Source organism: Thamnophis sirtalis, unplaced genomic scaffold (assembly GCF_051295495.1).
Source record: "Thamnophis sirtalis isolate CommonGarterSnake01/CBP01778 unplaced genomic scaffold, rThaSir2_p1.2 scaffold_3, whole genome shotgun sequence".
NCBI classification, from domain to species: domain Eukaryota; kingdom Metazoa; phylum Chordata; class Lepidosauria; order Squamata; family Natricidae; genus Thamnophis; species Thamnophis sirtalis.
The window spans coordinates 26,865,486-26,878,940 of record NW_028261383.1 but is presented as its reverse complement, the minus strand read 5'-3'; the positions used below and the strand labels follow the sequence as shown (position 1 = coordinate 26,878,940).

The 13,455-nt window shown below is 41.3% G+C and overlaps 1 protein-coding gene across 1 annotated transcript in view; it reads right to left on the bottom strand.

Moving 5' to 3' along the window:
• The window catches only part of LOC148047703 (vomeronasal type-2 receptor 26-like), a 16,683-nt gene extending 3,687 nt beyond the window's left edge, over window positions 1-12,996 (bottom strand). The window contains exons 1-7 of the mRNA XM_087708111.1: window positions 12,964-12,996; window positions 11,328-11,543; window positions 9,839-10,011; window positions 6,976-7,270; window positions 4,092-4,596; window positions 3,751-3,998; window positions 2,505-2,732 (exon numbers count right to left, since the gene is read on the bottom strand). Of these exons, the coding sequence (XP_087564237.1) occupies window positions 2,505-2,732; window positions 3,751-3,998; window positions 4,092-4,596; window positions 6,976-7,270; window positions 9,839-10,011; window positions 11,328-11,543; window positions 12,964-12,996 (1,698 nt within the window). The remainder of the gene's footprint in view (window positions 1-2,504; window positions 2,733-3,750; window positions 3,999-4,091; window positions 4,597-6,975; window positions 7,271-9,838; window positions 10,012-11,327; window positions 11,544-12,963) is intronic.
• Between the last annotated feature and the right edge of the window lie 459 nt (window positions 12,997-13,455).

Below are 13,455 nucleotides of genomic sequence, written 5' to 3'. Positions count from 1 at the left end.
GCCTAATCTGTGAGATCTGATGGATCGAGAGGAGGTAATTGGCAGGAGGCGGTCTCTCAAGTACGCAGATCCACTACCATGAAGGGCTTTATAGGTGGTGAGAAGCACCTTGAAGCGCACCCGAAGATCAACAGGTAGCCAGTGCAGCTCGCGGAGGATAGGTGTTATGTGGGCGAACCGAGGTGCGCCCACGATCACTCGCGCGGCCGCATTCTGAACTAGCTGAAGTCGCCGGATGCTCTTCAAGGGCAGCCCCATGTAGAGCACGTTGCAGTATTCCAGCCTAGAGGTCACAAGGGCACGAGTGACTGTTGTGAGAGCCTCCCGGTTCAGGTAGGGTCGCAACTGGCGCACCAGGTGAACCTGGGCAAATGCCCCCCTGGTCACAGCCGACAGATGGTAATCAAAGGTCAGCTGTGGGTCCAGGAGGACTCCCAAGTTGCGAACCCTGTCTGAGGGGTGTAATATTTGGCCCCCCAGCCTGAGCGATGGAACACAAACCAAATTATTGGGAGGGAAACACAACAGCCACTCGGTCTTTTCGGGGTTGAGTACAAGCTTGTTTGCCCTCATCCAGTCCCTAACGGCCTCAAGACCCTGGTTCATCACATCCACCGCTTCATTGAGTTGGCACGGGGCGGACAGATACAGCTGCGTATCGTCCGCATATTGATGGTATCTTATCCCATGCCTCCGAATGATCTTGCCCAGTGGTTTCATGTAGATGTTAAATAGTAAGGGGGACAAGACCGACCCCTGCGGCACCCCATATGTTAGGGGCCTAGGGGTCGATCTCTGTCCCCCAACCAACACCGACTGTGACCTGTCCGAGAGGTAGGAGGAGAACCACTGCAAGACAGTGCCTCCCACCCCCACCTCCCGCAGTCGTCGCAGAAGGATACTATAATTAGTGAATTATGCCTACCAGGCTTCTGGGCGTTTCACAAGCCGACAGCCCAGGACAGGGGTGGGGTGGTGGTGGTGGTTATTAGGGAAAGTCTCAGACCTCAGGAGGTCACTGTACCTCAGATAGGTGGGTGTGAGTCCCCTTTTGCGAAATGGGGCCTTGGAGTTCAGGTGGGCCTTTTTGTTACGTACCTGTCTCCCTACTACATTTCAACAGCCCTGCCGGAGTTGCTGAATGTGTTAGCTGGATTGGCGGTTGATTTCCCCAGGCTTATGATCCTCGGGGATTTCAATCTGCCTTCCATTGGCGAGATCTCTGAGTCAGCTCGGGAGTTCATGGTTTCCATGATGGCTATGGACCTAACTCAGTTAATTCAAGACCCCACCCATAATAACGCTCGACCTGATTTTTGTCTCTGGGCAGTGGATGAATGATCTAGATTTAGGGGATATTTCTATCCAACCCTTGTCATGGTCGGATCATTTCCTCATCAGGCTTGACTTCCATACTGCTACCCCTCACCGCAGGGAGGCGGAACCTATTAGATGGTTCCACCCCAGGCACCTGATGAACCCTGAAAGGTTCCTGAAGGAGCTTGGGACTTTTCCTGAATCCCTTGCTCACAACTCGACCAAAGCCCTAGTGGAATCCTGGGATAGGGCGGACACTAGGGCTTTGGATCATGTTGTGCCTTTGCGGCCTCTGACCCGGTGTCAATCCCGGGTAGCTCCCTGGTTTACCGAGGCGCTCCGGGAGATGAAATGCTGGAAAAGATGCCTAGAGAGTGGTTGGAGGGCCAACCGGTCCAAATCTGATCGAACACTAGTAAGAATTCATATTAAATCCTTCTTAGTGGCAATAACAGCAAAATTTTCCCGCACTTATTGCGTCCGCAGATAACTGCCCAGCCACCCTGTTTAGGGTGACCCGCTCCTTACTTAACCAAGGAGCTGGGAAAGACGCCTTGCAGGGTAGGGCTGAAGAATTTGTTCAGTATCTTGAGGATAAAATCGGTCAGATCCGGACAGGCTTAGACCCTGACTGGGTAGATTCAGGTGAGTTGACGGGGATGAATCTTGTGGAGACCATCTCGGATGATTTTGATCCTGTGACTCCCGAGGGCAGCTACATCCCACCACTGCATACGCTAATTCGGTAAAGATCTTAGAGAGGCTATAAAGCACTGTGAAGTTGTATATAAGTCTAAGTCCTATTGCTATTTTGAGTCATTTTTAAATGAGACGATGGAAAATAAACTTAATAAATAAATAAGTAAAACTTCAGTCCTGAACTACAAACATTCTCTTTTATCAGGATGATGATGATGATGATGATGATGATGATGATGATGATGATGATGATGATGATGATGGCGGCATCCACACAAGTGGTGTTCGACACTTGGTGGTTCCATGGGCCAGGTCTCTCCACATCTTCTGATCTTGCACTACTTATCAGTATTGTACAATATCTCAAAGGTCATTGGGATAACAAAACTGAGAAAGGATAAGAAGATCTAGAGGACCACAGAGGGAATGTTTCCCGTATTTATGTTGTAGGAGAAAGGAAGTGACATGGAATGATTTCTCTTCCTCACCTGGTTGAACCATTTGGGCCATATTATAGCTTCGTTGTCAATCTTGAATAGGGGCTCCGAGGAACCCTGCCTTGCTATGCTCCCAAATTTCACATTGACAACAGACCTATTGGAAAACACCACCCAATTCACAATGTCCAAATCAGCTGCTAGTTCACCATTCTCCTCCAAATATACTCCATCGATGGAAGTGTTGTAAAACTGGGAGACTTGCAAGAAATGGTGAAACTGGAACAGCAGAGAAGAGAATCTGAGTTTAGTAAAGATGGATACTGAATGTCTACTGATCAGTCCTATAAACTGTGAAATGGTCGCTTTTACTTAATCTTGTTTTTAAATTAATTTCCTCTCTTACAAGCATATTGGTCTCAGGTCTTCAGAAATGAGATCCACAGGGGTCTCCCAACATAGTGTCTATGATCTCATGTCTCTCTTCAAGGAGTAGATGCTAGTTCTCCATCTGAAATGTGCTGAAGATGTCAGAATGAATCCATTCTATCACCCATCACACATTTCTGAATGTATTTTGCCTCAGATGGAGGATGCGGCTAACATACAGGCCTTTAAGAAGACACTTCAGAATGTTCTAAATCACAAGGCAAATGGATGCTAATGATGACAGGCCGGACTTAAGACATTGTTCATCTAGGCTCATATTTCTATCTCTAGATTCATAAAGCTCTTCTGTCTGTCTATGTGTAACCTTTAACTGTGTGAAATGGTTGAACCAAGGCACCTCTAATAGACAAAACACACCCAGAGTCCAAGATTCATGTCTCTGGAATATTTTATAAAACATTTTAAGACACTAAAATGAGCATAAAACATTTAATGACCTAAAAAGCTGATAAGACATGTTATACCATAATATAAAATACCCTAACAGTGGTGTTATGTTGAACATCAGTGATTTTCAAGGCCAATACATCAATGAATATAATTTTGAATAACTTTTCCAGTGAAGGGAATGGATTTAGAGCTTTGCCATTGCTTTGGGGAATCTGGTAGGAAAATATCTCTGAAACAAGGACCCTGTAGGTCATGCATTGCTTAGTGTTTACTATTTCATGGATATTTATACATGGGTATCATGGGACTATGAGTCCTATGTTGTAGATTGTATTTGGAGATATTAGTAAATAAATCCACTCCCTATAGAGGTGACATTCTAAAGATTCTGGGATCGCCTATGAATTATGAAATCCACATCTTCAGTAGGAACTCATTGCAATGGAAGAGAGAATACCTGCCATGGCTGGATAATTTGCAGTACTGTTGTCCCTTCATCATCTTTCAGTCTCCTCTTGGATCGGGGAGAATAAGCCACCTCTAAGGCCCGTGCCAGGGCCCAGACTGTGTCATAGACGTAGGTACTCTCTAGAGAGACTGTTTTTTCAATGTCTTCTTGGGGAAGGGTCTCTATCCCTTCTTTCTTGGTGCATCTTGTCCAGCCTTTCACCGTAGAGCCGGGCTTGGAATATAAGCAATGAAATGCTTTTTGTGAAAAATAATACAGAGAAGTAAACAAAGGAAAAAAATCAACATATTTTGTCTTTTTCTTCTTCTGGATGAGGAAAGAAAATAAACCAAGAATGTGTTGAAGTGTATTTTCATTGTGCGCCAAGTGCATGTTGAGGTCCCACAAAGCTGTGGTGACAATGATCTTCCCCGTGAGTGTTGTAGCTTCTGCACCATTTGATTTTATGTTCATTATCAAGAGTTTAATTAATGTCTCTATTACCATTATTCCATCTAAAAAGAATCCGGCTTCTGAAAAATAAACAAATACATTGACCTCTTTCCACTTCTTTAGTGTGGAAATGTCGATATTAACATGCTCTGTGTTCATGCCCGAAATGGTTTGTGAGAAAACAACACAAATCCCATTCTTGAACAGCACTGGAACCATTGTTGCTATGAAATGCCTCCCGTTGTCCGTGTCCGGAGCAAAGAGACCAACTGAGGTCCATTGGAAATGCTGGAGCAATTTGAGGATGCTCAGATTTTGCACTCCTTCCTTGGGGACCATGGTGTAGAAAAAGGGGAACCTTGTTTTATCCCCCAGAAGATGGGAAACAAAACAATAACTGACCTGGTAAAGAGAAGAAAGAACTGGTGACTAATTCAGTTTCAGGACAACAGTTCTTATTGTTTTGCTTCCAAATTCCTGTCAACCTTGAATGTCATTTCAGAATTTTAAATCTCTTCTTATGATAAGGTGACCAGACATCCCGATTCTCGTGGGACAATCACGCTTCTGCACAATTTGTCCCTTGTCCTGGGGCATTCTTAAAAAGACCCAATTTTTGTGACCGGACCCGGAAGTAAGCCTGCCCCGCTCCCAGCCCTGTATACCAGTCTCAGCCGGCCGGTATTTTGTCCCTTCTGTCTCCCCGTTGCTCAGAAAAGCAACTCTGGGAAGGTCCTTTGCTAGCAGGCAGGTTCTAGGACGCCTGCCACCACCAAAGGACCTTCCCAGAGTTGCTTTTCTGAGCAATGGGGAGACAGAAGAGACACAATCTCCTTTCATTCCCCCTCTGCTTCATTCACTCGTTCGGGCAGCAGAGAACGAAAGAAAATTGCATAGCCAAGGACAAAGGGGCCTGCAGCCTCCTTCATTCAAACGTTCAGGCAGCGGGGATGGAGGGGGGGCTTTCTCACACTCCTTCTTTCTCTGAAGCCATGCCGGATTTAGCAAACCGGGCAGCGCGTGCCCTTGGGATTGTGCAACAGCCGAAGATCGCCTGGTTAAAAAGGAGGAAGAGGAGGCTCTGCTAGTCCGGAGCCCATCCACGGGGGCAGGGATACACACACACACACACACACACACACACACACACACACACACACACAAACAGAGGGAGGAGAGACAGAGAGAGAGACAGAGAAAGACACACACAGAGAGAGAATGACAGATAAAGAGACAGAGGGAGGGAGGGAGGAGTGTGTGAGGAGTGGGGATTTTCTAAAAGTCCCATTGAATCCAGAGGAGGGGGGAGAGAGAGAGAGAGAGAGAAAGAGGGAGTTTGTGCACAGGAGTGGGGATTTTCTAAAAGTCCCATTGAATCCAGAGGAGGGGAGAGAGAGAGAGAGAGAGAAAGAGGGAGTGTGTGCACAGGAGTGGGGATTTTCTAAAAGTCCCATTGAATCCAGAGAAGGGGAGAGAGAGAGAGAGAGAAAGAGGGAGTGTGTGCACAGGAGTGGGGATTTTCTAAAAGTCCCATTGAATCCAGAGAAGGAGAGAGGGAGGGAGGGAGGGAGGGAGGGAGAGAGAGAGAGAGAGAGAGAGAGAGAGAGAGAGAGAGAGAGAGAGAGAGGGAGAGGGAGTGAGTGAGTGAGTGAGTGTATGTACAGGAGTGGGGATTTTCTAAAAGTCCCATTTAATCCAGAGGAGGAGTATTTGTGTGTGTGTTTGTGTGTTTGTGTGTGTGTGTGTGAGAGAGAGAGAGAGAGAGAGACTATCAGTAAGTGTTGTAGCTTATGATTCTTGATGAATGTATTCTATTTTATTTTTTTTATGTACACCGAAGACAAATTCCTTGTGTGTCCAATCACACTTGGCTAATAAACTATTCTACTCCACTCTACCATACTCTACTCTACTCTACTCTACTCTACTCTACTCTACTCTACTCTACTCTACTCTACTCTACTCTACTCTACTCTACTCTACTCATTTCTATTTCAATTCTAATAAGGAGTTTAGCTTCTCTCTCTTGAAAATTTAAGCTAGCATAATGCAAGCTAGCTTTAGCTTTCAAACAGTTCATTTAGTGGCCAAAGTTACAATGGCATTGAAAAAAGTCACTGATGACCATTTTTCACACTTAGCGACCATTTTTCACACTTAGAGACCGTTGAAGCATCCTCATGGTCATGTGATCAAAATTTTAATGTTTGGCAACAGATTTATATTTATGATGCTTTCAGTGTCCTGGGGTCATGTAATCGCCTTGTGTGACCTTTTGACAAAATATAAAATCAAGCCGCTCCCCCCCGCCCCCGGTCAATAGTGTCCCTCTTTACCAATCTGAAAATCTGGTCACCTTATCTTATAAGCCCAGAGTGCCTTATTTAAATTAATGATTGTTACTATTGTTTTCATTCACTTGACCCCTAAAATCCTTAGCGATAATCCAAGTCTTTCAACAACAGGATCCTTGGAGACATAGAATGCTCTCCTTATACCATATTTCAAGGCTCCTCCATTAATGAGATGCAATGAGTAGAGATCCAAACACGTCTATTTCATCTTCTTCTGTATTTAACATTTGCATGACCTTTACAGGGTCTTCATTTGCATCTCATCTGTGATTTTCTTCAGATAGTACTTGTTAAAGAATATTCTTATTTTGGAGCATAAACAAACACTGAATTGATACCCGTTAATACATTAGCCCGATTCCAGGTAATTAAATTATTTTTTTCCATTATTACTCTTCATGTGGAATTAAAGAGGGGAACTTCTCACCTGGGGGATTTTATAGTTTCCTGACATGGATGTAATCTGGATGGAGATGTCAGTTTCTGTCCCTTCAATTATAGCTAAGAGGTTATTCTGTCTTCCTCCACACTCGTAGTTTGGAACATTTGCCAACCCAGGAGAGAGCAGATCTGTCAAAGCTTCCGATGTTGTCCTTGCATCAAAGTGATTGTCATGAATGTTGTAGCCCAGGGTGAGGTTGGGTAAGATACGGGGATCCTGGTTGATCTCATGGACAGCAAACAAGAAGGACAGGATCTTCCAGTACCTTATTGTTGATTTCCTGAAAACACACATGCACACATAAATACACAGAGTATACAAATATAGGATAATCCAGCTAATTTGAATCAAAAGAAAATTATGAATTCAGTATTCCTTTCTTTGGTTCCCTTAGTTTCTACTTTTAAAAATGGATCTTATTAAATTTCAAAAAAGAATGTCAAAATATAAAATTGAAACAAAAATGGAGAGGTTGGTGAGGGGAACAATAGGGAAAGTTTTAACAAATGACATATAGAAAGGCACAAGAAAAATGACATTAAAAAGTTATTTCCAACCCTATTCCACATAGAGATATTAAATAAGAAAGCAATAATTTTACCACAGATCCACAAGTAGAATTGGTCTAGTATATTTTATTCAAATTTTTATATTACCTCTCACATTTTTGAACTACCCACATCCCTTGGAGAAGATTAAATTCTGTGTCACATAGACATTGAGAATCTTCCTACCATATATAAACATTATATAATTATTTACTTCGTATTAAGTTAGAAGAAGAAGAAGTAAAAGAAACAATGATAGCTTGGGCAATTTTTTTTTGGCTATACAATAGAACTTGAGATGTGGCAGCAATTATTGGAGTGGAATTATAAATTAACAATGGCACAGCATATAAAGAGAATTTGTATAAAATGTTTTATAGATGGCATATGTCACCAGAAAGACTGGAAAAATGTTTAAAGAAAATCAACCAAGTGTTGGAAGTGTCACCAGATGCCGGGTTCATATTACCATATGTGGTAGACATATGCAGAAGCAAAAAAATATTGGGCAAAAATTTGAATGTGGTTGGAAAGTATGATACAGTGTATATTAATTTAAAACAGGAACTGTTTTTGTTGGGTGTTTTACCATAGAAATATAGTAAAGAAAACGTATATTTAATTATTCATGTAATAATTGCAGCTAGAATTGCATTTGCACAAAATTGGAAAATGGAAAAAAAATCCCTCAGAGGGAGATTAATTAAAAAAATATTAGACTGTACAGAAATGAATAGATTAACATTGGCAATTAAAGAGAAGGAAGAATCAGAGTATTATAAGATATTGGGATGTTTTCATCATTAGATAAAAAATGAATATAGGCAAAAAGAAATAGAAAACTGAATAATTTTTTTTGGGGGGGAAATGTAGAATTATAAGGGAGGAGTTGAATTAAAAGACAATCAAAATGTAAATGTAAAGGCAAGATAAAAATAGATTAAAAATGATGTAACTGTTAAATATGATGACACACTGCAAGATTAATGATGTTAGAGAGGTGGTGAAAAAAAACTTAAAAAAAAATCTTCCCACTGCAGGGATATCTGCTTTATAAAAAGAGAAAGAACTAGGAGTATTGAGAAAGGGAGCAGGAAGAGGTGTTGGAGGCATTTCTGGAGTTATTTTTGGGTAGTGTATATATATACATATACATATACATATACATATACATATACATATACATATACATATACATATACATATACATATACATATACATATACATATACATATACATATACATATACATATACATATACATATACATATACATATACATATACATATACATATACATATACATATACATATACATATATATATATATATATATATATATATATATATATATATATTATATTTATGCTGATAAATAAATAAAGGGAGACTAGTATAGATCTATTTCAAGCTATTTAGCTCTCATCAGCTAGCCATACCCATGTTAGGAATCGAACCTGTGCTCTATTGCCTCTTAGGCAGATGTGTTAACCATTGAGCTACAGAGCTCGACTCCTTATCAGCCAGCCAGGGTGAGAGGTATATATTTAAAGTCACAACTCCTGGTATGCCCAAATATGGGAGGAAGGTCACACTTCCACTCTCTGTCTTCGGCTCGTCACAAGAGACCATCCAGACAGAAACCCAATGGGTATGGCAAATGTAACAAATGTAACAAAAAGGCAACAGTAAAAAATATTGGGTTTCTGTCTGGATGGTCTCTTGTGACGAGCTGAAGACAGAGAGTGGAAGTGTGACCTTCCTCCCATATTTGGGCATACCAGGGGTTGTGACTTTAAATATATATATATATATATATATATATATATATGTATGTATGTATGTATGTATGTATGTATGTATGTATGTATGTATGTATGTATATAAATAAAACATGGAAAAGAATTTTGTAGAAGGAGAAACAGTAGAAAAAAGTTAGATCTGAGAAAACTATCCCTTCATGGATGGCAAGTTCCCTGAATTTCCTTTTTATTCAACTACTCCTCATTTCCTCTTTCCTTTTGAGTTCAACTACTCTTCCCAGAGTAAAGGCAAAGAAGATCTTTTCTGAAGTGAAGGATTAGTAAAATATCTTGCATTAGGGAAGCAGAGGAAGTGCAAACAGAAATGACATGGTGGTCATTGAGTGATGCCTTGGCTTTCATTCAATCCTAACTGTATCTAGTAATCTAGCTAAGAGACATTGCTCATAAAGAAAGGTTTTTCCTCATTGAAGGGTGACAAGAAAGATCTAAAAGTTTTGGAACCAGGAGTAATCAGAGGGGGAAATGCTCTCTTACCAGAAAACTTTGTCCGTTGGAGCCTTTTGAAAAGTGAATGGTCGAAACACAGTGGTTGTTGCTGGAGTGATTCCAGTAATGAGGTAGTCTCCTGGCTTGAAATAATTCAATGGATCTGTCTCATCCCTTTCTAAAGTTAAGGGGCACTTGGCATTCAAGATCTTACAGGGTATCTGGAGGAACAGAAGCATCAGGAGAAATAATAGAAGCATTTTTATTTCGTGCAGAGTCAGGTGGCTCTCAAAGAATTAGAGGAGCAGTTCACAAAGACCAAAGGCCCTTGCAATACCACAACTGTTGTTGCGGCTTTCCTAGCACAGATGGAAGCTGGAGCCCACAAGGAATTCATCAAGTTTTATAGCACAGAATCACAACCTCTGAATGACACTAAAGGCTTTTATGTCCTTGAGTTCCCAAGCTCAGATGTAAGATGTCCCTTATATTACTCTTGAAAGTGATAGTTATGTCAATTCAACAGTGAGATCCATTGAGAATTCCCTGGAGGTGGGATTGGAAGGCAATCAATAAATCAATGTGATCTTGATAATTATACAGAGAAGAAGCATCTCCTGTGCTCTCTTTATTCTTAGGTTTGTCCTGTGATTTCATGAACAAAGGAGATGGGGACGAAAACATATTTGTGAGAAGTTTCTGATGTAGTTCCAGAACACTTTGGAAGCCCTTGGGCCCAGGTTTCTCCAGTGAAACTTTTTTCTGTCAGAAAGTATGAAGAAATCAAGGCCTGTAGGTTTTTCTGCTCTTGATTGTGAGTTCATATCAAAGTTGCAAAGAGGGCTTCCTTGATATATTGGTTTATTCAATTGATATAGCTGCCCATCTCAAATAAACTACTCTGTTAGTGAAGAAATATCAAAACATCATCATGTATCTTATTCTTCATTCTCTTTCTCCTCTTTCTCTGTATGAAAAAGGCTGTATGTATGTATGTTCCAGAATAACTCTAGAACACCTTCAACAATTCCAACCAAACTTGCTACACATATGACGTGCCCTCTCCAAACAAATACTGTGGATGGGGGAGAGACACCACTGCGTTGTGTGTGTCTGTCTCTGTATGTGTGTTCCAACATAAATCTGGAATGCCTGGGCCATTAAGGAGAGCGAGTGTGGTGTCCTAGAGCAGAGATTGTTTGTGATGTCAGTTCCTTCACAGCTTTCTTGGGAAAGCCAACTGTGACATTCGCCCTCCAGTGGACCAATTCAGAAGCAACTGATGGATTTTGGGCAAAGTGCCAGTAGACTGAGCGGGAAAGAAGAGCAAATGGGAGGGGGAAGTGAGTGGGCAGGGATGATTGGCATGGGAGTAGGGGGAAGAAAGGCCCCTCTCAATGGCTCCCTGTCAGAGAAATGCTTTGATGTCTATAACCTGGGCAACACCAGGTTATTGGCTAGTATAATAATAAAATCAAAATGCACATCAGCAAATGCCCTTCGGACTGAAATTTACAGGTTCACTTAAATTCCTGACCTTATACCTGAAAGAATAATCAGGTTTAGGAGCTTTCGGAATGATGGCAGAATGTTGGCTACTTTTTGGAAAGATTGTTATTCCTGAGGCCAGGCACACCAGCAGAAAAGCCAATCTTCCTAGGTTCACCTGATCACACTTCTTAAGATATGGGACCTTTCTGCCTGTCTTGATGGAACTTCTAGAGACAGTAGGAGAAAGGTGTCCTGTGTAGACCTGTATAGTTGACAACCAGAACTTACATTCCACTGGAAGCTGATTGTGTGCTAATGTAGCTTGCAAAATAAAGGTTTAACATGAATTAGCACAGCACATCTAGAATTGTTCATGATGGCACATTCGGAAGCCTTTGACCTTGAAAGACAGGAGGAAGAGTGTTCTGACCCAGCTTCCCAAACACACCAAACACTCAGTGTTTAAATCAAGGATTTCTTTATTAGGAGTGCCAGCAGCCCTGGCAAAAAGTTTTTTCTTCCCCTCAGGCTAACAAGTCCATCTGGCAAGGAGATGGATAATTGTCTGCAACATCTATTCATCTCATCCCCCTGCCTTTTATCCCCAGAGCTTGGGTGGGCTTCACTAGCAGTGCTGGCTTTTCCTTCTCAAGGGTTGACCCATTGGTTTCCACTGTTCTCTTCTCCTCTGTGTTCTGCACATCCACGCATCAGGCACTGGACCAAGCCACAAACATGACATCCTTCATATACTAGATATCTCAGTCCAGAGAGAAGGCGGGGCTTAGCAGTGTGAAGACGGACTTTCACGCTGCTCCTGAAGGACCATCTATACTGCATCATCTGGATGGTCCTTTTTTGGACCCAAGCTGTCCCGAAGAGACAGTGAAAGGTAGGGGGAAACCCAGTGGTCTCAGAGACATTTGCAAAGTCTCTGGGGACCTAGGAAAAACCCCCTTTCCCAGTGATTTCCGGATCAGCCATGGCTGCTGAAACTGCTGATAGTCCTAAAGAGACTGGATAAGAACATGTCGTTTGGTGTGAGTTTTAAAGCTTTTTTTATTGGAAAGAGAACACTCTAAATTTGGAAACTTAGTTTAAGATAAGGCTGACTAGTGAGAAAAGCGGCGGGTATAAGCTTTGCCAATTGAAGGATTATTTTTTATTTTTTTCTGTTTCTCTTTTTATCTTTGGAAACTGGGCTGGACTTTCTTGTAATTCATATCGGCTTTTTGTGTTTTCCCTTTTAGTGTTGATATCTTTAACTTTGGACCTTGTGGGGGCATTGAATTTAAACTTAAAGTGCTCTGAAGATCTGTCTTTTGTTTTCTTTTAGCTTTTTGGTTGTGTTTCAATAATTAGTAATCTGTAAACAAAGAAGCTATGGAAGTTTTAATATAGAGTTAATGGACAAGCTACAAGCTAATACTGCCACCTAGCGGACTTGAACTATTGTTACCAAAATCTCCCCTGTAATTTATCTGACTTCTAAAAAGAAAAAAGGCTTTATTTACACAGCTGCTGCTTTTTCTTATCTAGAGCTCTGTTAGACTAAATAACAGAATGGCGAAAGATGCTGAGAATGACCTTGGAAAGACTTTTATCTTAGGGGGAGAAAAAAGAGAGTCTGAAAAGACTATTTGTTTTTGCTTGGTGGCATTTTTTTCTTTTTTCAACATTACTTTCACATCATCCTGCTGGGGAGATATTGACATTGACTTTTTTTCCTTTTTTATGATTATTCTTTTTGACTTTTTGACTACTTACATTTCTTTTTCTTTTTCTTGTGGCTTGAAGCAGCCTTGCTTTTTCCTTTTTGGGGGGTTTTCTTTTCTTACTTTATGTCTTCTTCTCTTTTTTTGAAGACATTGGGACATCAATAGATGGCTCACCTTAAATTTTGAGCAAAATAGACTGAAGAGTTTTCTTTTTTTTCTTTCTTTCCCCTTCTTTCTTTCCTTCTTTCCTTATTCTTTCACTATCTCTCCCTTTTCTCTCTCCTTTTTTCATTCTCTTTCTTAAACCAGATTTCCATTCTACCCCCCTCTTATGTCTTCTACGCCTTTCTCTCATTGTACTTACAATCTTTCACCTTCTAAAACTAGCTGACTCTGAGAAGAAAAGCAGCCCCCCTTGGCTCTACATCAACTTCCACCCCCTCACCTGTGGGAGGC